A 25,762-nucleotide genomic window follows, 5' to 3' on the forward strand; every position below is an offset into this window, starting at 1 on the left:
GCAAAGCGGGCACAAGTTAAAACGTGACACAAAAAGCGGGTATAGATGCAAATGGCCCCAACTTTTGTGGCCTAAAACCAAACTTTGTGAGGGGCCTTAACTTTTTCTATTTGTCCAACTCTTTTAGATGCAAAATTATTAATAATTTTCTTATAATCAATTTCTCCTAGTAAGTCTTTCTCAATTGATAATATAGTTAATCTATTTAATCTCTCCTAAACTATTATTGATCTTAGACAAGATTTTATCAATTTTAATTTTGAAAAACTTCTTTCCGCTGAAACAACGGTAAAAAAGTAATTAACATTATTCTATAAGCAATATAGACATTTGAAAAAAAATTAAATCTTTTTATTTGATTGAGTATATCAATTAAACTGTTATCTTCTAATTTTACTATTTTTCTTAACGCTTTTAATTCAGAAAATAAATCTAAATATCAATATCGGATTGATATTATACTTTAAGGAACATTCAGCAATATTTTTTTTATATTTTCATAGTCTAGCGATCTCAGTTTTTTACTGCTAAATAGAAAACCAAAAATATTTTCATGTGCTTCGAATTGTTCAAATCTATTTTGAAGTGAAAAAATAGCATTGTCTACTATGTATAAAAAGTAATCAACTCTAAAAGACTCTTCGAGAGATTTTGAGATTTCATTATCAATATTCTCATCAAATTGTTTCTTCAAATATATCACACATTTCTTACGAAATTCGGATTTGATATGCATTTTAAATGCAATTTCCTTGACAGAAATTATAATAGTTGTAAATCCTTCTTCTCTATATTTATTAAAGAAAGAAATCAAACCTTTTCACTTCACATAAATTTTCTTAAAACTTATATATAGCCTATTAGGTGTAGCAAAAAAGGGGCCCCATATTTTGGAGTAAAAAAAAAAGGACCCCCACAAATGTGGGGCCTAAAGCAATTGCTTTATGTACTTTTGGGAAGGGTCATCCCTGCCGGGATTTGAATCTTATGGGTTCGGAATTGTAATTCTTTTATAAGTTACTAAGTTCTAAATTAACAAGTTGTACGTATTCAATGAATTTTTTAAGATAAATACATGGTTTGAACAAAAATTACTGGGTTCGGCCGAACCCGCAGCTCTCTACTTCCGCCAAGTCGCAAAGTTGGTTTTAAGTGAAATTATGGTGAATATATTCACTATATACTTGAGGTGTTCATCACCGAGGCAATTTTGCCTTCCCTCTTATTTTTTTTTCGATATCGGATTTACTTCTCTAATAGTTTGAAAATGCATCTTTCAAAATTTTGAAAGTAATTTTAACACATCAGTTAGTGGTAATGACCAGTAAAGAACAGAACATTTCGTTTTTCACTTCCAGATGTTAACTTTGGAGAGATCACTTGTCTAATTGGTTAGAGTTTATCATCTTGTTTCAATTTCATTTGTTTCTTTTCTCCTTCTTAAAGAAAGTGTAACGTTTTCACGCTTATATAATTTGCACCATATTAGAGATCAAGAAAAAAAAATAGATGAAATAAAATCTCATAGAACGATATTACAATGTTCTTGAATTATTTTCTTCAACTTTATTTTATAACCCAAAACATAATATTTTACGTGATTCTTTTTTTTAAAAGTTGTACTAATTAATAAAGGATACACGCGTAATGCGCATGCACAGAAATTAGTATATATATATATATATATATATATAACATTGGCCATAGAAAAGATAAAGTGGCACTCTCACAAGTCAAGAAACTGCTTTATCTTTTTTCTCCCTTTTTTGGCTTTTCCTCCTATTTTATATCTATAAAATCTGCAGAAAATTAAACACATCCTATTTATGTCATTCCTCAACTATTTATCATTTATTTCTTTTACACCCACGTTCCCTTCTTTTGTCAATGCCTTTTTCCACTCCTGATGAGTATCATTTAGTATTTCCTTGGTTCATATACCCACGTTCCCTTTCTCATTAAATCTCATTACTTTGATCATCAGTTATGTAAATATAATTGCAAGCTTGCAGCTTGCGACAAATGTATAAATATTACGCAAGAGTACATATCCTTTCCACTCCTTTATGAGACTTCTGTCTCACTTTTGTTTACTTGCCCTCAAAAGAATTAGGGACGAAGATAGAAAAAAGAGTCTTGTGCAAATAAAGGGTTCTCCACTGTTTTCCAGAAGCCCGCTTTAGCCGCATGCTGCCTTGACGTTAATTATAAAAGATTTGGCTAGGAATTTTGGAGATGAGTTTGATAGAGTGGCGGAGAAGAGTGTATTTAGAATTGCAGGGGACCTTTTTTTTGTTCTTGTACTAAAGAAAATCCAAAAAAGTTAACGGAAGAGTTTATGGGAATTCGATTCTCCTCCTTTTTCTTTTGTAACTAATTACCAATACTATTTGTTATGAATTTATAGGAGGGTCATGGAAGTATTGGGATAGTAAAAAAAACATAAAAAAGGAGGTTTGTGGGAATTTTGCAGATAATTTGGAGTAAAAAGAGGATGTTGCTGATTTTAGGCTAGAGATAAGAGAAGAAATGAAAGAGAACATTAATAAAGAAGGAAACGAATACATGGTAAAACGGAAAAGAGAAAGGAATAAGGAAAGAGATGAAAAATAAGATAGGAGAGGAGATAGTTTTACAGAATCTCCTCACCTTGATTCCATCATCCACGTCCATTTGTGGCCAAGATTTGTGTTCTTGTGAATTCCCTCAATTTGAGGAATTTATTAAATACGGAGTACTGCCACTTTCTTTATTTTTGCATTCCCCTTTTGTCTTTTTTTTTCTTCTTTTATTCTTAAATTAAGAGGTCTTTTAATATACATATATATTCATAAAAAATATATCATAATGAAAAAAGTAATTTCACCTTAAAATTAATTACTTTAGTAATGTTTAATATTGATGAAAATTAGAGAAAAATATTATAAAATTTTATTTTTGTAAACATATTTCTAATGTAAAAGAAGAAATTTATTGTGATATAACATTACCATGGCTACTCTTTATTTTCACAAGATCACATTTGATTTGAATTTTTGGCTTCATTTTTTAAAAGTTTTATGAAATACCTCTGAATATAAATTATAAATTTGTATCTTAAATTATTCATTGAAGAGAAGTTGAAATTAGATTTAGTAATTGAAATTTTTTAACTTTTGGTTACTTTTGTTCAGGAATAAGGGGAAAAAAATCATAACTTATGAAGTTCAACCGCGGGAAGCGCGGGCCAGTTTTCTTGTATAAAATAAAAGGGAAAAATTAAAAGAGTGGAGAAAAAAACCCTACATGAGAGAGTTCTGGCGATCAAGAAGGCGACTCAAAGGCGATTATTACAGTGATCGCTGCCATGGCCAATTTGGCTGGCAGCCAGCCATCTTATCCGGCTGGTCAGCCTCCTCCCACCCTCGCCCAACCTCCCACGACAACAAACAACAATTCCCAGCCTTTGGATTACTCAAAATTGTTAAAACCTACAACCATCAATGTTGCCATGCACAAACGAGTTTCAGAAGTCGAGCCAATTCCCATTCGTAGGGCTGCGTTATTGAATGGTGAACCGGTTGTCAAATTTACAGAAGCAAAAGTGGAAAGAATGAACGTGATCGAAGGTTTACAGTATGCTGTCGTTGGAAGCTATCTTATGGCTGGCCAGAATTGCAGCAACTTCGTCGCATGATCCCTGGGCAATGTGGTATCAAAGGAGAGTATAATATTGGTGTTCTAAGGGATAGGCATGTGCTAATAAGAATGACATTATGGGAAGACTTTATAAATTTCACGTGGAAGAATGCTCACTACATTAAGGACAAGAAAGAATATGAGTATCAGTTTAGACCTTTGATTTATGATGCTAAATTTAAAGTTGGTGAAGAAACTCCAAAAGTTATGGCGTCGATATTGTAGACATGTAATTTTTGACCCTCCCCAAGATTTTACACATTTTTGTGTAAAATATTTAGTTTAGGTTTAATATTGTTATTTTAAATAGTTTTGACTCATTTACTTTATTTTATCACAAAAATAAAAATTACAAAAAAATAAAATAAATATTTTCATCTTTAGGTTAAAGTCAATTAGTATATTTATATTTATAGTATTATAACATTTGAAAATACAAAAAAAAATAGTTTCACTCGTAGTATTTAGATTTATATTAGTTTATTTTAATTTAGAGTGATTTTTACCTTTTTATAGATACATTGTATTATTTGGTCTTTTTAGCTTAAGTTCAAACCCAAAAGACATGGTCCAACCCAATTACCCTTAGCCCATTCTTCCCAATCAATTATGCCACTTAATGCAAGATTTAATCCTAACCATCTATTTTCTTCTATTTCAACAGTCATCGTCCCTTCCCAGCTCCATATAAAATACTCAATTATAAAAACTCTACCCCTAGTTTTCAATTCGTACGGCTCTAGCTAAAAAAAGAAACAAAAAAAAAAACGGAAGCCTTACCAAAATGAGATTTTGAAAGCAGTGCTGTAAGCTACTCAAACCGGTTGCAATTTAAAATTTGCTGAAGCTGTCTTTATAAATCTTGAAAGAATTGAATGGGGGAGAGAGGGTGAAAAGCCCTAGAATCATCTTTGTTGGGATCAGTACTTGTTCAATACTAATTGAAGGGCTCAAATAGCCGTTTTTTATCTTCGATCCATTAATTGCCTCCGAATTCCCCTTGCTTTTCTTCAGAAACGATCTCTTTCTACGTTGAGTCAAATCTGAACCATTTCAGTTAAATTTCGTGCAATTGGGGGCATTTTGCATTTTTACATTGTGCAAATTCCATGCATTCAAATCGTGATAAAGAGGAAATAGACGGTGGAGGAGAAATTGAGGGTGCGGACGAGAATGAGTTCGCACCAGTGTACCAACGGTAGATATTTGTCAAATATTTGGAGGTTTTAGTTTATCGTGTGACTGAGGTCGATTTGGTTTCGAGCTTTCCGATGTTGATTCGAGGTTCCGGATCGTTAACTTTGGTGTTTCGATCCAAGGATTGTTGCTTTGTTTGGTCCGATTGATTTGTAATTTTCAGCTTTGTTCATCAATAAAAAGTCCATTTCTCAATTTTCATTCTCATTTTATTGTGTTATGATAACCCGGTGCGCGTGTTGGTTGATTTGTGATTTTACGTTGTTTGAGTAGCATGTCTTAGTTTTCTTTTAAATTGTTTTAATTAGTTTTTATTTCGATTGTGATGCATGTAGTCTTGGGTTCTTGAATAAATGCTTTTAATCGAGTAAATGAAAAAATTGGAGTTGTTTCTTTCTTGGCAAAAAATAATAATGGGCCATAAGGTGATTCTTGGACCATAAGGAATCTAGCCAAGTAATAGATCATGTTACCTAGGCTTTTTGCCCCAATAATATCTTGTTCATAAATTTGGCCTCACAACAATCTCAAAGATTATTGTGATTACGTACACGTTCACGTGATATAGTCACGATTTCCAAAATTAAAATCAAGGTATGCGTTCGCGCAACTTTGGACACAACAATTTTAATATTAATAAAGCAATACTAATTGTGGACACGTACGCGTGACATGATTTTTGACGCGCCAAACAAATGGGTACACGTACGCGTGACCTGTTTTAAGATAATTGCATAATCACGAATATTCGAGTAATTAAAAGTGGTAAGAGGTAAATGCACATAGGTTCTAAAATAAGTAACTAGACAATTTAATTAAGCCAAGTATGATCAAAGCGACCGTGCTAGAACCACGGAACTCGGGGATACCTAGCACCTTCTCCCGGGTTAACAGAATTCCTTACCCGGATTTTTGTGTTCACAGACCGCAAATAGAGTCAAATTTCCTCGATTCGAGATTTTAAACCGGTGACTTGGGACACCATAAATTATCTCAAGTGACGACTCTGAATTTAATACAAATAATCCCGTTTCGATTGTCACTTTAATTGGAAAAACTCTCTTATATCTCCTCTCAGGTGGTAAAAAGGAGTTGTCACAGATATCATTTCCAGGTTTGCTACCTACATATTTTGTGAAGGAAAGTTTATTTTCCCTAGCTTCAGCTGTGGGGAAGCCTTTGCACCTAGATATGGCTACTATCAATAAAACCAGACCTAGTTTTGCGGGAGTGAAAGTGCTAGTTAATGTTCTCGTTGATTTGCCAATAAAGGTTAGAATGGATATTGAGAATGAATCAACTGGTGAGACAAGAACAGAATGGGTAAAGATCCAATATGATATGATGCTTAAATATTGTAAGACTTGTAAGTTGCAAGGGCATGATGAGTTTGAATGCTGGAGACTACATCCAGAATTGTATGTGGAAAAAAATAATGCAAAACAACCTGTGAGGGAAGCTGACCAGAACAATGCTAAGCAACAACCTTTGATGATTCTCTCTAGTGGTAAGGTTGTGGGTAATGTAGTTGGAAATTCAAAAAAGAAGTGGAAAGAAGTGAGAGACAATCATGTGCAAGTTAAGGAGAAGCAGACTGGTGTTGTGGCTAACACTGGGCAGGAAATTGTGCCAGTAAAGACGCAGACTGGTGTGAAGGCTCAATAGGTGCAAACAACTAATAAGCTTGAAATTTTGGAGGTGGAGAATAGTGATGTTAGTGAAAATAATCAGATAGTGTTGGCGAAAGAAAATTATGCACAAAGGAGGGCTCCTAATCCTAAGGAAACTGGGATTTTAAATCTATCAGCACTTGTTTTTAATCCTAGAGTTCCTGGGATTGAAAATACAAGCAAAATGACCAATAGGAATCCAACTGGAACTTGGAAAAGTGTCAACTCTGCGGCTCCAACTACTACTCCTATTCCAGCAGAGGTGGTTGTACAAAACAATCGTGAAGAATCAAGGCCTAAAGGGAAAAAGACAGCTGAACAACCAAGCAAGGAGACCACAGCACAATGGGTACATAAAGAACTTTCAATGGCAATGCAGTTGCAAATAACACCTCATGTCAAGATATTCAATCACAGGATACTAGAGTGGAAGGAGATTTGGCAAAGAATAATGACAAAGAACTAACTGTTGATGCAGAGTTTGAGAAGTTTAGGAGCAATGAGAGGATAAAATGGACTGGAGGAAGGTTATGGGCTGATCAAACTAAAGAGGACTCAGAGGAAGGTGAAATTCCAGATGAGATGCAAAGTGATGGGGAAACTGGTGGTGATACAATAGTAGAGGAGGAGCAAAGTGTAATTGGTAATGACAATGTTTCAAGGAGCACTAAAGATTAGAGTTTAACCAATAAAGAGATTGACCCCAAAGAGCAGGAAACCATCAATGTGGATCAGAACATCAATGCTGGAAAAAATGCTGAAGCTGTGATTGCTAAAGGTGTTGATATAAATGTTGTAGATCCAGGAGGGACTAGAGAGGATGTAACAATTGATATCGTTGCTAATTCTAAATCAAAAGACAGTGCCAAAGTAGCAAAAAAATAGATGACTAAACCTATAGTTTAGGATGCAGCTGGAATCACAATTCGATTGAAGCTCACACAACTGCAGGCTAAGAACAATCGTGGGGATCAGGTTGTGATATTTGTTTCCTACCCCCGGAAGGGTGTAAGGGAGTTTTTTCCAATTTAAGTGACAATCGAAACGGGATTAATTATTAGATTCAGAGTCGCCACTTGGGATAATTTATGGTGTCCCAAGTCACCGGTTTAAAATCCCGAATCGAGAAAATATTGACTCTGTTTTATAGTCCGCGAACACAGAAATCCGGGTAAGGAATTCTGTTAACCCGGGAGAAAGTGTTAGGCATTCCCGAGTTTTGTGGTTTTAGCACGGTCGCTCAACTGTTATTATTGGCATAATTATCTGATTTTAAAACATTTTTATGTGCATTTATTCCTTTTAAACCACTTTTAGTAATCCAATTGTTATACAACTAATTATTTGATTATACGTTGTGAATCATGTCACGGGAACCGTACCCACGATCCACAACATGTTTATTTTATTAACAAGATTAAATTGTGGCCGGGTCACATGAAATGCACACCCGAATGAGATTCACGACATGTTTGTGCAAGCTCTTTTATAGACTAGCACATCCAAAGACAATCATAACCCATCTACATAACATAAAAGCAGCAACACAAATCAAAGTCCCTACGTGATTGATGCCAAACAAATGCTCTAACGTCGTGCACAATGGACATTTGATGCATCAGTGAATGTAAAACAGAAATACATACTGAATAAACTACTGCACAAGATCGAACATCCGTAGGAATAAAAACAAGATTTTTTATTTTTTAATTTTTTGCAAGCAAAGAGCTATGCATTCTTACACCATATCTCTTTTCTGTAAAACTTACCTATTTCCTCGCTATTCGATTCAATTATGTCACTGCCAAGCCACTATTAAGCACTTGCAGTCATAACACAAATTTAATATCTTTCACATGCCAATAATAACTTCTTATAACAGTAAGATCAATCTACACAAATAGGACATAAGCTAAACAATTTATGAACCAAAAACTACTCCCTTGGCTTTGTGAAATATGTTTCCAAAATGCAAAAAAATGGAAATTATTAACCCAAGTATCGCAATCCTGAAACTCCATCCTATAAGCCTCTTAAAACTGGAATTACCTTAGCTTCCTTTGCAATATAATACCAATTATCGCAATAGCAGTGTTATGTATTGATGCTAAAACGTCTAGTAAAGGCAACGAAAGCAAATTCCACTTAGAAAATACTAAAGTTTAAATAGAGATAAAGACAAAGCAATGAATGCCCACAATCAGATATACCAACAATTTGACATTAGTATAATGGACCCTTAATTAACTATAGTCTTCTAACAATGAAATGAAATCACCCAGAAAGAAGAGTTAAAAACTTGACGAACTAGTCTCCAAACTAGAACTGATTCGCATAATAAACTTGATGAACTCATATGAAAATAGCAAACAACGAATAGGATAGGCCAGCAACATATTTCAATCGCAACCACGAAAGTAACATATCAAATAACAGAGAAGAGGAGGACAAATGAAACTGAACTGCTTTCGATATTTTTGAATCTTCGACGATTACAATCTAACGAGAATTCCCACAATTGAACTCGAAAGGAAGATGAAACAAACTGCAGCAACAAATTCGAACAGGGGCCGCGAGCCAAATTGGAACCTCGAACCAGAAACTTCGACTGAAATTGCACGAAACCGGAAAACTTTAGCAACCAGGCAGCAAATTTTGACCTCAAAAACCCCTTTGGAAATCTAGATTTTCTAGAAATCTTTTCCTGGTTTACAGATCTTTCGGAGTTGTGCGGTTTTCTTTGTAACTTAGAATTCCAAATCTGATTTTTCAGAAGAATCCTGACTTTTGTGTGTGTGTGTGTAGTGAGTTTGAAGCAGGCGTCGTTACAAAGAAATGAAGAAGCAGGCGTCAGAAGCAGAACGTTGGTGTTGAAGAAGAACAAATATGCTCTTAGGTTATCAAAATGAAGAAGAACGGCGTGGGTGGTGGTCTCATTTTTGTTACTACGACTCCTTTCCTTATGCCATAGGCGTTAGGTATTTGTAGAGTTTCTTAGGTTAAGCGGTATGAGCCTAGGAATTATGGGCTAGGTCCAAAATTAGACCTAAAAATAAATTGCTCGAGCCCAAGTTTTATTATTATCCCGTGAACAAGACTAAAATACAATCTAATTTATTAATTAGTCCTACTTAAGTAAAATAACTGTTAAATAAGACTTGCCGTTAATTTGTTATTTACCCGTGTAGTCCACACTTTTACTACAAATTATATACCAATCCAAAAATAGGTAGATTTTGCTATAAAAACGCGCTAAAATGAAGGCATCAGATCTGCGTGTGATTCTGAGGAGATTTATGTTCTTCATCTTCATCTTCATCTTCATTTGTTCTTCCATATATTTTCCACCATTGATAGCCATTAAAAAGCTTGAAAGCTTTGAATTCAAATTTGGGTTTTCAAAAATCATTATTTGTTTGGATTGGGTGTTGTTGTAAATAATTCGGAATATGTTTAGGAGTTTATATCTCAATTTTGAGGGGTTTTGGTGAATATTAGACTTGGTTTTGACTGAATTTTAGACTGAAACTCGAAGAAGAAGAAGAAGAAGAAGAAGAAGAAGAAGAAGAAGAAGAAGAAGAAGAAGAAGACGTATTTCCAGAAATTGTAGTTAAATTGTAGTTAAAGTGTAGAATTGTAGATATATTGTAGATAAATTGTAGATGAATTGTAGATTGGGAAGACTAAAACTTCTATAAATCTTCTACAATTTATCTACAATTTTTCTAATTTGACTACAAAATATCTACAAATTCTGGAAATATGTCTTCTTCTTCTTCTTCTTCTTCGAGTTTCAATCGACTGTGTTAACCAGTAACCTTCAACCACTGCCCAAAAAAAAAAGAGGTCAAAGAATTTCGAACTCTCTGCCATTATTATTTCCAGTGGGAATTCAAGCGGTTTGATCAAAGAATTTAAAATTTTCGTGTGAATCTGAAAATATGATATTCTTCGACGGTGGTGGGCAGTTGGGGATGATCAACGAGAGGAAGCATAGGAGCATCATGAGTTGTGTGTGTGTTATGAATAGTTGAGATGAAAGGAAAGAGAAAGTGGGAAGATACAATCCTATAATTATGCCTAATATAAATGAACCCTTAATTATATCCCTAATTTGAATTATGGTATAGAAATGGTAATTTGTGTCACACCTCCTTTTTCCGCGCCCGCGAGGGTGTGTGGGGAGTTTTCTCCAATTAAAGGACAGTCGAAACGGGATTTATTTCTTTATTTCAGAGTCGCCACTTGGGGGATTTAGGGTGTCCCAAGTCACCTATTTTAATCCCGAATCGAGGAAAAGAATGACTCTGTATTACAGTCTGCGCACCAGAAATCCGGATAAGGAATTCTGTTAACCCGGGAGAAGGTGTTAGGCATTCCCGAGTTCCGTGGTTCTAGCACGGTCGCTCAACTGTTATATTTGGCTTGATTATCTGATTTTATACAAATATGGACTCATGTGCAAGTTTTATCTTTTTACCGCTTTCATTATTATATTTTTTAAAGAATGTGAACATCGTTTAAAAACATGTCTTTGGATTGGGTCACATAAAATGCATCCACTATCCGGAACATATTTTTATTCAATGTTTTGGGATTTGGATTTGGGTCGCATAAATGCATACCCGTGTTTAAGAATGTATTATTATTATATCGCGCCTAAAGCAATTAGCGATTTATTACTTTGGGGTAGGGTCGTGAAATTTGCTAAACGACTCCTTCTTAATTCTAAGCAATTAAATGTACATTTATTGAGGGCCCCGCAATCTATACATTTTATTAAGCGAGACTCATCTCATTTATTTTCCTAAATGGATAAATCTTAAAGCGACTACATTTTGCTATTTAAAATTAGTCTCTAAAATGAATAAAGAAAATCTTAATTAATTACGTTTTTTTATTATTATTATTATTTAAGAAAACATGACACGCTAATTGCTTGATTCATACAAATATTGATGAAAAAGGAATTTTATTCTTAATTTCGAAAATTATAAATTAAATAAAAATTCAACAACTAATATTCAAAATAAACAAATATAGCTAGATTAAAACTCAGCATTGTTATTTTTTTAAAAAAATATTATTGAGATTAATTATTCACAATCATTTGAAACTAAATTTAACCATAATTACTAAAGCTTATTAGAAAATTTATTAGACTTAAACGTTCTTCTAATCTTGCTTAAGCTCAAGTCATGCCTTAATGCCTAATTTACGATGTTTAATTTAAATTCGTGTATTAGCTAAATTTAGCTACTTGTTCATGATCAACCTATAATCTTGAAGCCTTCATAACTAGTGAATTAACCTATTTTGCCGAACCGATTTATTACAGACTAACTTATGATATTATTTTCTTATTCCAGTCATTATTTAGTAATTCATGAAATAGCTTAAATACAATCAACAAAAGGAACAAAGAAAAAAACGAAATTAAAACTTCAAATTTTCATTCTTCATATGTATTCACGCTTCATATTTCGGATTACAATAACCAGCTTTTCAGTTGTGTACCTGATATTGGAAGCAAAAGAAAATGAATATGAGAATCAGCAGCAGCAGTAAAATCAATACAACACAGCAACAATAGCCCAGCAACAGTAACAACCCAGTAACAGACCGGTGGAGTAGTAATCCCAAAAAAACAAAAGCTTCCAGCTTTGATGAAACAACAATTAATTCTAATTTCAAACAACAAAAGAAAGCAGAATATTTTTTCTTAGGTTTTTTTGTTTTATTTGAAAGCTTAAATATTTTTCGAAATTTTCTATCTCTTAAATGTTCAGCCATTTTCTCTCTCTTATTTTCAGATTTGTTTCTCTCTCTCGTATCTGTGTATTTTTCTCTATCTCTCTCTATTTTTTCTCTCTGTATTGTCTATCTTGTCTTGTGTTCAAGACTTCATCTTATAACCCATCCCATAAACCTTTCAATTAATTAAAATCAATACTTTTTCTCTACCCAACCCATTATCTTCCCACTCATCCCCATTACATTAAATAAACATATCACACCACCCCATTTCATTTTGTCCCCCTTGCCTAACATAAAATAATGCAAGATTCCGCCTTTAAATTAAATCTTGTCCCCTCTTTATATTAAATAACCATATCACAAACCACCCCATTTTATTTTGTCCCCCATGCTTCATATAAACAATTACAAAATGTACAATTCCTAAACTACCCCTCCGACCTTACTGAAAATTACCAAACTACCCCTGAATGTACTACAAATTACCAAACTACCCATCAGCTATAACACATCAATTAATCAAACTTAACCAAAATATAGGCAATATGGTTAATTTCTAACAATGTTCAAACAACAAATTTCATGAACATGATTTCTTCAACATTTCAATAACAAATCACATGAACATGATTTCAACCACAAATCATATGAACACAAATTGAACAACCAAGAACAACTAAATTTTGATTGAACAATATTTTTAGCAACAACAAACCTATTTTCGGATTTAACAACAACAACAAACAAGTATATTTAGATTTCTAACTTCAATCATATTGAACTTAAAATCAACTCTAACAACATTACAACAAACAATTCTTATATTAAACTTTAAACAAGATTATGAGAACAATTCAAGCAATAATCATAAATGGTAAACAAGAAATCAAACTATACAAAATTCGGATTCAAGATCATCCAAACAAAGTATGAACATGAATGAATCTATTTTAACACAACAAACATGACGGATTAAACTATTAAAACAATATATTCCTTTAACACAACTAAATTCTTTAAACAAATAACAAGATCGACGAAGAAACAATTATGAACTTAAACTTGAACTTAACAATATTAACAATTTCTAACAATACATAAACACATGAAACAAATTGAAGAAATAGTTAATTAAATTTCAATTTGAATCTAACAAACATCAAACTAACAAATATTCATTTAAACAATAATACAAACATGAAATGAATATGAAAACAACTAATTAAACTTCTATTTTGAAATCTGAAAATTAATTTAACAAACAACATGAACATGAACAAAACCAAAAATCAAATATCTAACCATAGACATGAATAAAACAAACATTCGCCGATTTTAGATTCGAAAAATATCAAAGCAAAATACGGACAAAATAAAATTCAAAAACTACTAACCGGATTGAAACAACGAATGACTAACCAACGACGAACGACATCGACCAAAACTCATCCGTGTACGCGAGGCCGAAGTGAAGAGGACGAAGGTGAGGCGGCAGCGTCGAGGGCAGCTGAAGCCACTGCCGCGACAAAGCAGCAGCGGCGACGACCCAGCAGCAGCGTCCAAGCAGTGATAGCAGCATCAACGACAACCATAGAAGCAGCAGTCCATCGAGGAGGACGACGGGAAGCACTAGCAGCTGCTTAGCAGCAGTAGCAGATGCGTGAGCGGACAGCCATGGCATCTTGGTTCGTTTTGTGTTGTTCCGGCGTGGCTGGGGTCGTTCGGAGGTGGTGTTTGGACGGAAAAGATCTAAGCAACCACAGCAGCAGCTCGACGTGCTCGGAAGGAGGAAAAGAAGCAGCATGGTCAGCCATGGACGTCGAGCTCAAGCTTGAGCTCGACGAGCCTCGTCAATGGCGGATAGGGCTAGGGAATTCGGACGAAGAAGAAGGAGATGAAGACGATGTAGTCATGGGTGGTCGGAGAGCAGCTTCGTTGCTGCGTCAACTGTTGGACGAAGGGTGGTCGACGGGCGGACATGGGAGGGCAACTTGGAACTTGAGGAAGAAGAAGAAGATAGGAGGGTGGCGGATGATTTTGCAATTTTTAGGGTTTTCTTCATTTTGTTTTGTTTTGTTTTTTTTGTAAAATGTAAGACAAAATGGGTTTGGGTCTTTTGGGTTATGGACTGGGTCGACCCAGTTCGAAATGGACTGGGTCGTAGGGAAGATTGGGCCATTTTTGGGCCTGTGGCTTGAAATTGAAGAAGATGCCTAATTCCGACTTTCTTTATATTTTCGCTCTCTTTTCTTCTTTTATTTCTTCTAAAACTAATTTATAAAAATACTTAAACTATTATTAAGAATTAAATTAAGTTATAAAAGCGCAAATTAACTCCCAATAACAATTAATGCACAATTAAGTAATAATTAAGCATAAAATTGTATATTTGGACATTAAATGCTAAAAATGCAAACGATGCCTATTTTTGTAATTTTTAATTTTTGTAAAACAAATTTAATTACTAACAATTTTAGAATTAAATCCTACATGCAAAAAGCGACATATTTTTGTATTTTTTATTAATTTAGCAAATAAACACGCACAGAAAAATACAAATAATTATTCAAAATATCACAAAATATCACAAAATTGCACACCAAAGAAAAATCATTTTATTTTTGGATTTTTGGGAGTAATTCTCATATTGGGCAAAAATTACGTGCTTACAATTTGGTATGCTTAAATGTAATAAACACAAACCTTAAACATTGAGGGTAATAAGGTTTGATATATGGTATAGATAGGTAAAAATCCCTTTAATTAAAGGGTAGGGGCGTTGGGCTAAGGGTTAATTTTGGGGCAATGGGGATTGCTAAAGGGCTAGTCCGAAATTGGGCCATTTTCTTGCCCAAAATTGAGCTAAAATTGTCTTAAATTAACTAATAATTGGGCTCCTTAGAAGATCTGGATTTCATTAACTAAGGACCTAAGTTTTCCTTATTTAAAATAGTATAAAGCATTTAAAAAATGTAAGACTACTCCCAATTAATTAAAATAAACTATTAAAGATAAACCATAAATGAAACTGTTTTCTTTTTGGTATTTTTCAAGATTAAAAATGACTACAAAATATTAATGAAACTATTTTTTGTAATTTTTATTTTTTTTGTAATAAAATAAAGTAAAAGAGTAAAAATTAGTTGAAATAGCTATATTAGGCCTAAATTAAATATTTACATGCTAAAATATAAAAAATCTTGGGGAGGGTCAAAAATCATGTGTCTACAATATCCATTCCAAAGAATTCCAATATTATGGCTTCATTGGGTGATAAAGAAGTAGCAGTTCGTTCAGAACATGCAGCTAAGGATATGGATGATGAGTCGACTGCCTAGAATTTCCTCAATATAGCTAAGTAGGGTGATCTTTCTCCAAGGCACATTGATCAAGTTAAATCGGATGCCAAAGGAAGAAAGAAGCAAGTAAAGGAGACCTCCACCGCCCCAACAGGTGGAGTACAAATGAGAAGAACACTTACTAAATCCCAGAATCAGTAATGGATGCAATAATTTGGAATGTGAGATCAGTAAATACGATGCAAACTTTGGAGAGGCTGATCACAATGCACAGACGTCACCATTTTGAATTTATTAGGATTCTTGAACCTATGCAATAGTCCAGTAAGATAGAGAGATATAGAAGGAGAATAGGGTTGGCACAGGCAGTGGTAAATGTGTCAAACAAAATATGGTCTTTCATTGATGAAGTGTTTGAGGTTACAATCCTGTATAATATGGTTCATCAATTGACTTTGAAGCTAGTCCACATTGAAATTTATGTTGAACTCATACTCACATTGGTGTATGCCAAATGTAATGCTATTGAGAGGATAGAGTTGTGGGATTCTTTGTATGCAATGACTACTGATATGACTGTTCCATGGCTTGTGGGAGGTGATTTTAATGTGATTTGGGATGAGGAAGAGAAGTTTGGTGGGCTACCAGTGTTTCTACATGAAGTTGATGATTTTAGACACTACATCAACACCTGCAAATTATCAGATCTAGTCTTTAAGGGGTGTATTTTTACCTGGTGGAATTGAAGATCAGAGGAGGATTGAATATTCAAAAGGCTTGGTCGTTGCTTAGGAAATATGGAACTACAACAAACTTTCCCAGGTTTGGAGGTTACACATATTTCCAAAATAGGATCTGATCATAGACTTATGCTATTGAAGTGTGACATCAAAGCTGCTCCTATCAATAAATCTTTCAGGTTTCTGAATTTTTGGGTTGAGCATGATACATTTAAGGATGTGGTGAGGGAGAACTGGAGTGCTGATTTAAGTTCTAGTCCTTTTATCCTCTTCAATCACAAATTAAAGAAGTTAAAGAAAACATTGTCTACTTGGAGTAGAGCAACATATGGAGACATTTTTCAGAAGATCGCAAGCCTGGAAGAAGTTGTCTTAGTACATGAAAGGCAATTCGAAGCATATACTACTCAGTTTAATAGAGCAAGGCTGCATAAGGTTCAAGCTGAAATGATCAGATACCTTGCAATTGAGGAGGAGTTCTGGAAAAAAAAATCTGGAATGACATGGTTTAAGGATGGTAACAGGAACACAAAGTTCTTTCATGATCAAGTCAATGGCCGAAGAAAAATATTGAAGCTCAAGAGGATTCAAAACAACAGTGGTAACTGGATTGATGAGGAAGAACAAATTGCAGCAGAAGCAGTCAATTTTTTCAAAGATCAATTTTGTGAAAATATAGTCCCTACTGCATTTCACATTATTGATTATGTGCCTTGTTTGGTTAATATGGAGCAGAATGAAAGCTGATCAGCATGCCTACAAGAGAAGAGGTTAAACTTACAGTGTTAGGATTGAATGGGGAATCTGCAGGAGGGCCAGATGGTTTTACATGTGCCTTCTATCATTCATGTTGGGAGATTATTGGAGAGGATATATATGCAATGGGTTTGGCTTTCTTCAGTGGCCAACAACGTCCCAAATTTATGACACACACAAATCTGGTCCTGCTGCCAAAGAAGGAGGTTACTACATTTTCTGATTTGAGGCCCATAAGCATTAGTAACTTCATCAACAAAAAAATTTCAAGAGTAATTCATGAAAGATTGGTGAAGTTTCTTCCTAACTTGATATCAAAAGAACAAGCTGGTTTTGTAAAAGGTAGAAGCATAGTTGAGAATGTGCTATTAACACAGGAGATTATCACAGATATTAGTCTTAGAACTAAAGTTGGTCCTAATGTTGTGATTAAGCTCGACATGACAAAAGCCTATGATAGGTTTTCATGGCTATTCCTGACCAAGATGCTAAGGAAGTTTGGATTTTGTGAGAGATTTATTGGCCTGGTGTTTGATATAGTGGGAAATAACTGGTATTTAGTGCTCGTCAATGGACAACCTCATTGTTTTTTCAAATTATCAAGGGGTGTCAAGCAAGGTGATCCTCTCTCACCTACATTATTCATACTAGCTGTTGAAGGTCTTTCAGGAGGCTTGAATGCCCTACATCTGAATTTATATTTTTGTGGCTTTGCTTTGCCAAAATGGAGCCCAAAAATAAACCATCTAGCATATGCAAACGACACAATTATTTTTTCATCTTCTGATGCAACTTCCTTAAGGCTAGTGATGGAAGTAAGTGTATCTAGCTTATTTATAACATAAGACAAGTAAGTCTGCAATTGTTTAACACCTTTGTGATCAAGCCTAGTTATGTTATAAATAAGCTCCACAAAATTTTTGCTAAATTCTTTTGGAGCAGCTCTGTGGGAGGTAACAATAGGCATTGGGCTTCATGTAACACCCTATGTATGCCATGTGATGAAGGGAGAATTGGATTCAGATCTTTGCATGATGTATCTAAGGCACTTTTCTGCAAATTATGGTTGAATTTCAGAATAAAACCAAGTCTTTGGAGCTTTTTTATGAGTCAAAAGTACTGCAAGAAACTCAATGCAGTAGTAGTTCCATGGAGAAATGGATCACATGTGTGGAGGAAAATATTGGAATGCAGAGATATAATCGAGCATCATATCACTTGGCATCCAAAGATGGGATCCTCACTCTTTTGGTTTGATAACTGGACAGGTTTGGGAGCTTTGTATTTCCTTCTCCTCCAGATTTTGGAATGGATGAAAACATTCATAATGTGCATGATGTGGTGAAAGGAGGAGGGTGGAATGCTGATAGATTACTGGAGGTACTGCCTGAAAAATTTGCATTGCACATAGTGCAGAAAATTAGACCTCTAGTGATGGACAATGTCCTTGATACTCCTTACTGGATGCTTGAAACTAGGGGCCATTTCAGTGTTAAATCAGCTTGGGAGTACTTAAGGAGGAGAGAAGATCCTAGGAGTGCATGTAGGATGATTTGGGTAAAAGGTTTACCATTCAAAATAGCATTTTTTATGTGTAAGGTATGGAAAGCTAAACTGCCCCTTGATGATTTTATGCGAAGGTTGGGATACTTTATGCCATATAGGTGTTGGTGTTGTGCTGAACCTAAGGAGGAAACACTAGTTCACTTGTTCTTCACATCAACAACTGCTACTACAGTGTGGAGGTATTTTATTCAAAGAGCAGGAATAGCAATGGAGGGATTGTCTTTGCGCCAAGCCATTACCAAATGCTGGACTGCTAAGGTGTTGCCTAGAATTAAGCCAATAATGCAGGCTTTACCTTTGTGTATTGTGTGGTAATTATGGAAGAGAAGGAATATCCTTAAATATGGAGAGGCAGTCTCAGTAAGCAGAGTTATCTACCAAGTTTCAACAACATTGCAATCTTTGGTCAAGGTGAGAAAACTAGGTCTTCATGTACCCCACAGATGGCATGACTTGTTGTTCATGCTGGAAAACTATACTCCACGACTGAAGTTTGAGAAAGTCACCTGGGAATTTCCATTGGAAGGGTGGATCAAAGTTAACACAGATGGAACATCTAGGGGAAATTCGGGGAGAAGTGCTATTGGTTTTTGTGTGAGGGATGAAGCTGGAGACTTGAGGTATGCACTAGGAAGGGAGATCACTGAAGGCTCAAATAATGAAGCAGAGGCAGTAGCAATTGTGGAAGCATTGAGGCTGTGTAGATCACAGAATCACACACAAATATGGCTTCAAACTGATTCAATGTTAATGAAGAACATAATTGAGGGATCATAGAAGCCACCTTGGTGTATTGTTGAACATGTCGATGAGATTAGGCAACTAATGGAAGGGTGTAATGTCAAGGTGTCACATATTTTCAGAGAGGGGAACAAATTGGCTGATCATCTTGCAAACTATGCTCTTGATGTTGAAAATATTGAATGCCAAGATTTTTGGCAGCTAGACTCGCAAGGAATAAGCATAGTGAATGAAGATAATATGCAATGTCCATATTTAAGAGTAAAAGTTGCAAAGAAGTAGGAGGTGAAGGAGTAAGAGTAGAAGAAGAGGATGCTGGAGCTCACACACTCAGTAGCCATGCTCAAATCCTGATGGAGGAGAGCATGGTGATGAATTTTTTCACTAACATTGTTTTCCTTTTTGCAGGAAAAGCTACTGTAACTATGCCTTATTCTTTGAGGAACTCCCAGTTGGTGGTATTAGTACCTAGTACTCATTCTACTGGAAGGGAATTGAAGATAGGCACAAGCATAGAAGCAAGGAGGAGCACACTGCTGCCCAGAAATTATGTGGTATGCAGGTGCTTTTGGCAACCAAACCTGGGAACAAATGGGGTGTTATGGGATGATATTCAAACACTGATAAACACCTCAAAGGCACAGGAAATGAGCTGCATAAGAATTCACTCAGATAAAATGTGGAAAACACACGCAAACTTCAGAGAAATATCCTGGTTAAGTTGCATACAACACTGGTGCACAAAGGAATTTTTTAAGAATGCGTGTGGAATTGATGGTTTATTGATCAAAATGGAAAATCACTCTAATAGGCCATCTGAATATAGAGGGAGCCGGGTAAAATGCAATGAAGAACATCTTGGTTATGTGGAAGATTTCACAGTCATTTGCCATGTTCAAATCCTTATGGGGGAGAACATGGAGATGAAGTTTTTAACTAACATGGTTTTCTTTTTTGCAGGGAACGTTACTGTAACTATGCCTTATCTACTGACGAACCTTCAATTGGTGGTATTAGTACTTTATACTCATTCCATTGAAGGGGAATCATGGATGAGCACAAGCATAGTAATAAGGACAGGAAGGGGCATATTTGTTGCCCAGGTTAGTCACATGAAAGATCATTCAAACTGCTGGAGTTGGCGAAGAATTTTGGGTAAAATGGCTGTGATGAGGTGCATAATCTCAATGCAGCACTTTAATGCAACAATCCAGAGATCAGATCATGCAAAAGGTTCACGCAAATACACAAGAAATGCACACGAAATGCGATACAAAAACAGCATGGTGGAGCATTACTGGACATGGCAATCGATAGACCATTTTTGGCAACATAGTTTGGGCTTATTAAATGACAAAATGGGTGTATATCTCAATGCGACATAATATTAGGATAACCAGGAGGGATTCCATCCAAAGACTTCAATAATATACAGAATGAGTTCATGCAAAAATGAATGCAAAAACATTGTAAGTAAACATTTCTGGGCAGTGCTTCCTATCAAAAGTATGACCAGCTCGGATCATTCGTATTTATGCAATTGGTACTGGGAGGACACATTGGATACTTGGATTGGTATGGCACTAGGAATGGAACCAAAAGATCATCAAATGGATTTTAACATCAACATCATATGGGCAGTGCTAATTTTGCAAGAAAAAAGGGGGCTGAGTACGCAATCAGCGGAGCAGGACTGGAATTACAATGGAACTGGGCTATATGTGCAAGCAGTGGATTATAGTCACTTTGGGCTATTCATGCAATCAATGGAACTGGACAGTGCAAATAAAATGGGCTTATATCGACATGAAGCGTAATGCAAATCTTGACATTTATATTTATGGGCTTCAATGGCTAGTTTTATTTGTAAAAATAGCACGGTATAGCCAGTTTTCGGACTGGTCATTCAAAAATAGCTAGCGTTTACGAAGTCAATGAAAAATAGCCACTATTTTGCTGCAACAGAGACCTGTCCAGCATAATATACTGGAGTTCGGTGCACCTGTGTATGAACTCCAACATATTATGTTGGACCGGTATACTTTGCTGACTCCAGTATAATATACTGGAGACTGGAGCATCGGTGCTCCAAACTCCAGTATATTATACTGGACAATTATACTTGCTGGAACTCCAGTATATTATGCTGGAGTTCTAGTGTCTTATGCTGGAAATTATGCTGGAGTTCCAGCATACTTATCCTGGAACTCCAGTATAATATGTTGGAGTTCAAGCATACTTATGCTGGAACTCCAGTATATTATACTGGAGTATTTTCCGGGTTTTGAACAGTGTTTTCGCTCAGATTTATCTTTACATGAAAAGTGGCTAAATTTTGATTACTTTTGAAACTGGGCTATTTTTGAACGACCAGTTGTAAATCTGGCTATTTTTGAATTTCTCCTGTTTTATTTTTAGTATCTACATTAGATCTTATGTGTAATCAATGTTGAGTATTTTACTCAGCTTTGATAATAGACTACATGTAGAATGCAAAGTTTATTTCTTTCATATTTAGGATCTCATGACGCCATATTTTTTAGGGATTTTTTCCTAACTATACTATATATGAAACCTTATCACCCTAAATGTGCATAGTTTGTTAATTATCCGCCCAGTCCACACTTTAACTACAATTTATATACCATTCGACTATTAGGCATTGAAAGGGCAGAATATTCCCTAAAAACGTGCTAAAATTAAGGAGAGAATCTTGGTGTTAATTGCTCTACATTAAATTTAATTTTTAAAAAGGGAAAGGAGATTTCTCATATGTGTATTTTTCTCCAGAACTACAATTCAAATTCTCAAAAAAAAAAGAACGAACAATTCAAATTTTCGTGTTTCAACAACTCAAAGTTGAAAAAATCTGTTCTTCCATATATTTTCCACCATTGATAGCCATTAAAAAGCTTGAAAGCTTTGAATCAAATTTGGGTTTTCAAAAATCATTATTTGTTTGGATTGGGTGTTGTTGTAAATAATTCGGAATATGTTTAGGAGTTTATATCTCAATTTTGAGGGGTTTTGGTGAAGATTAGACTTGGTTTTGACTGAATTTCAGATTGAAACTCGAAGAAGAAGAAGAAGAAGAAGAAGAAGAAGAAGAAGAAGAAGAAGAAGAAGAAGAAGAAGACATATTTCCAGAAATTGTAGATAAATTGTAGAATTGTAGATCAATTGTAGATAAAGTGTAGATAAATAGTAGATTGAGAAGACTAAAACTTCTACAAATCTTCTACAATTATGTCGAAAATGTCAATTATGCTACAATTGAAATGAGAATTGGGATATTAAAATTCAATGTATCCAGTTTGTAGATATCTTGTAGATAAATTGTAGATTATTTGTATTCTGATTGTAGATGCATTGTTTTCTGTTTTCACAAATCCAAAACGACTAAAGCTTCTACAAAATCTTCTGCAAAAAACAGTCTACAATTTATCTATAATTTTTCTAATTTTTCTACAATTTATCTACAATTTCTACAAAATTACTACATTTATACTACAATTAAACTACAATCTTACGTGAAAAAAAATATTGACAACAAAATTTGCTCTTCATCTACAAAAATCGTCACCATTTATTGGATTGGTATATTGAACTTTTCCGACTCCGGCAACTTTTCTGGCAATCGGACGACTACATACAAGTCTACCACAAGCAACACACCTTCTGAAATCTCCAATAGCGATGGTAAAAAGGAGTAGCGACGGTGGTGCTGACCATGTACTCTTCGATATTTTTTCCGGTAATTGAAGAACCACCCACAAGTGTACTGTGTATAGCTATCAAATCAACACAGCTTCCGTCAACTTATGCTGGCAAAATAGCTTCATTTAGCTACTACAATTTTAGCAATTATTACATGAATTACTAGGTAAAATGAGATTCATCACCTAGCCAACAACTTATTTAGTATACTTTTTTTATGTTTATAAAAATGGATTAAAAAGCAAAACAGAGTAGAATAAGAAAGAAATGAGAAATAGAAACGGAGAAGAGAAAGAAATGGGAGGGGGAAAACGGGCTGGTCAGATCTTAGTAATTAAGGGGAGAGAGAAACGTGGGATATATGGACACCTTTAATTAAGGAGTAAGAAACTGCCAATTAATTATACCTCTAAATTAATTATGGTATATAAATGGTAATTTGGTATGCTGAAATGTAATAAACACAAACCTTAAACATTGAGGGTAATAAGGTTTCATATATGGTATAGGAAGGTAAAAATCCCTATTTTAAAAGGAGTCAATTAAGATGGTGGATCACAATTTTAGGAGTTTTAGAGCCCAATTTTTGGCTCAATTCAGATTAGCCCATTAAGTCCAATACCCAGCAAGCTAACCCTAGGGACCCTAGGCATGCCTAGGGCTAGTGGATTGCTAAAAAAGGGAGATAAAAGATAAAGGCAATTCTTAGTCAATAAAACATGCCACGTCACCGGGCAAAGTCCCTCAATTATATAAATATATAGATTAGCAAATAAATTATCTATGGGAGAATTTCCTCTTACAAGGATAGACAAGAGACTTACCTCCACCCGGTAAGCTTTAATCAATCAACAACCAACTTTCCTTTCAAATCCAACTTCAGATGACTTGAATCTAGTAAAAATAACTCAATAACGTCAAAAAAAGCTATAGGAATCAATTCCAAAAAATAAAGCGTCAATCTTTAATCAAATTTCCAAAAGTCAATAAAACCCCACATGGTCAAAACCCGAGTGTCTAGGGGTAGATCCCGATTACCCATAACCCTACGAGTCTAAATTTGTAGTTACATTCCAAAATCGAGTCTAATCAGCCATCAAATCCCCAAAATACACCCTCTTAAGTTGTAGATAACAATCCCAAATTTTTCTTTAAAAAAATCCATGTTCTAAATGTGTAAGTCCATGAAAAAACAAGAAATATAATCAAATATAGGTAGAAATCACTTACCCTCAAAATCATCTCTTTTCGAGCTCCAAAACTTAAAATAGTAAAAAATAAGTTAAACCTCGAAATATAAGGGTCTGCCAGGCGCACATGCGCATACGTAACCGTAGCTGTAGACCCGTATCTGTGCCACAAACCTCATTTTGACACTCATTTTAGGGCCTCCATATTTAAAAATAACCTCAGTAGGCTTCCGAGTCATTAATTGTAAAATATAGCATTTCTACACACTTTTAACTTTAATGTATTAATTGATAATAATTCTTGTTTTTATAGATTATAAGAATTTTATCGTTTTATTGCAATTAGTTAAATACTACTATTTTGCGCATTTTTTTTCTAAATTTCAAAATAATCTATTGATAATTGTCTGATTTTTCAAATATTAGGATTTTCTAGCAATTTATTGTCCTTTAAAAAATAAAAATAATAATTACTATACTATTATTTAGTTGTTGGCATTTTTCAATAAATATTACAAAGCCATATTTTATATTAAATAGTCATCTTCCAAATAACACAATCTATTAATTAAATGGAAGCCAGTAAAATGTATTCTTTAAATGCGAACCTTAATCTATTCAAATCTTCTGCGTCTTGTCAACTTTATTGAAATAACTAGATAAAGTTTTTATCCTTTAGTTAAGAGTGAGTAAATGGAGTAGTAACTTTATTATTTTGAGGTTAATAAAGGGGTGGGACAAAATATTACGTCATGAAATTTCAATTACGGGACCGTGATGACGCATAATATTCACTTGTTAGGCAAGTCAATGTTAGCTAAAGAAATAACTAGTTTTAACAATTTAAAACAGAATTATAAATTTTAACAACTAAAATACCTTGAAATACATGAGAATAATACATAAGTACGCAGTCTATACTAATCCCAAAAAACCGGAGTCACAAGAACATGATCGACTAGAATACTACAAATATGGTTTTAATGAAGTACATCTGTTTGAAACAAGAAAAATAGTAAAAACAAGATAGAAAGGGACTTCAAGGACTGCCAATGTCGTGCAGCTCTACCTCAAGTATCCTGAATGAGTCGGATCTGAGCAATCTCTAGGCGCCGCTAGGACCAACATCGGAATCTGCACAAGAAGTGTAGTATGAGTTCAACTGACGTCATGTACTCTATAAGTGTCGAGACTAACCTTGACGAAAGTAGTAATGAAGCTATGACAAGACACTCATGATAAATCTATAGGAATAATCAATAAAAGACAACAGAAATATAGAGCAAACGTATAAACTCGTAAGAACGGGACCCGACGGTCAACTATTAGAGCGCCCCAGAATGACATCATCTCAAAATACTCATACCACGATATTAGAATATAACATTAGAGCTACAAATATACAACGCATCATACTCTCTTACGGCGCGCAACCCAATCCTAATATCTGT

At 34.6% G+C, this 25,762-nt stretch overlaps 1 protein-coding gene across 1 annotated transcript; it reads left to right on the top strand.

Moving 5' to 3' along the window:
• The first annotated feature begins 16,398 nt into the window (after positions 1-16,398).
• LOC142181824 (uncharacterized) lies at positions 16,399-17,088 on the top strand. The gene has a single exon (XM_075255379.1). It carries the CDS (start codon positions 16,399-16,401, stop codon positions 17,086-17,088), a length of 690 nt encoding a protein of 229 aa, XP_075111480.1.
• The last annotated feature ends 8,674 nt before the right edge of the window (positions 17,089-25,762 follow it).

The sequence above is a fragment of the Nicotiana tabacum genome, chromosome 6 (genome assembly GCF_000715075.1).
Source record: "Nicotiana tabacum cultivar K326 chromosome 6, ASM71507v2, whole genome shotgun sequence".
Lineage (NCBI taxonomy): Eukaryota > Viridiplantae > Streptophyta > Magnoliopsida > Solanales > Solanaceae > Nicotiana > Nicotiana tabacum.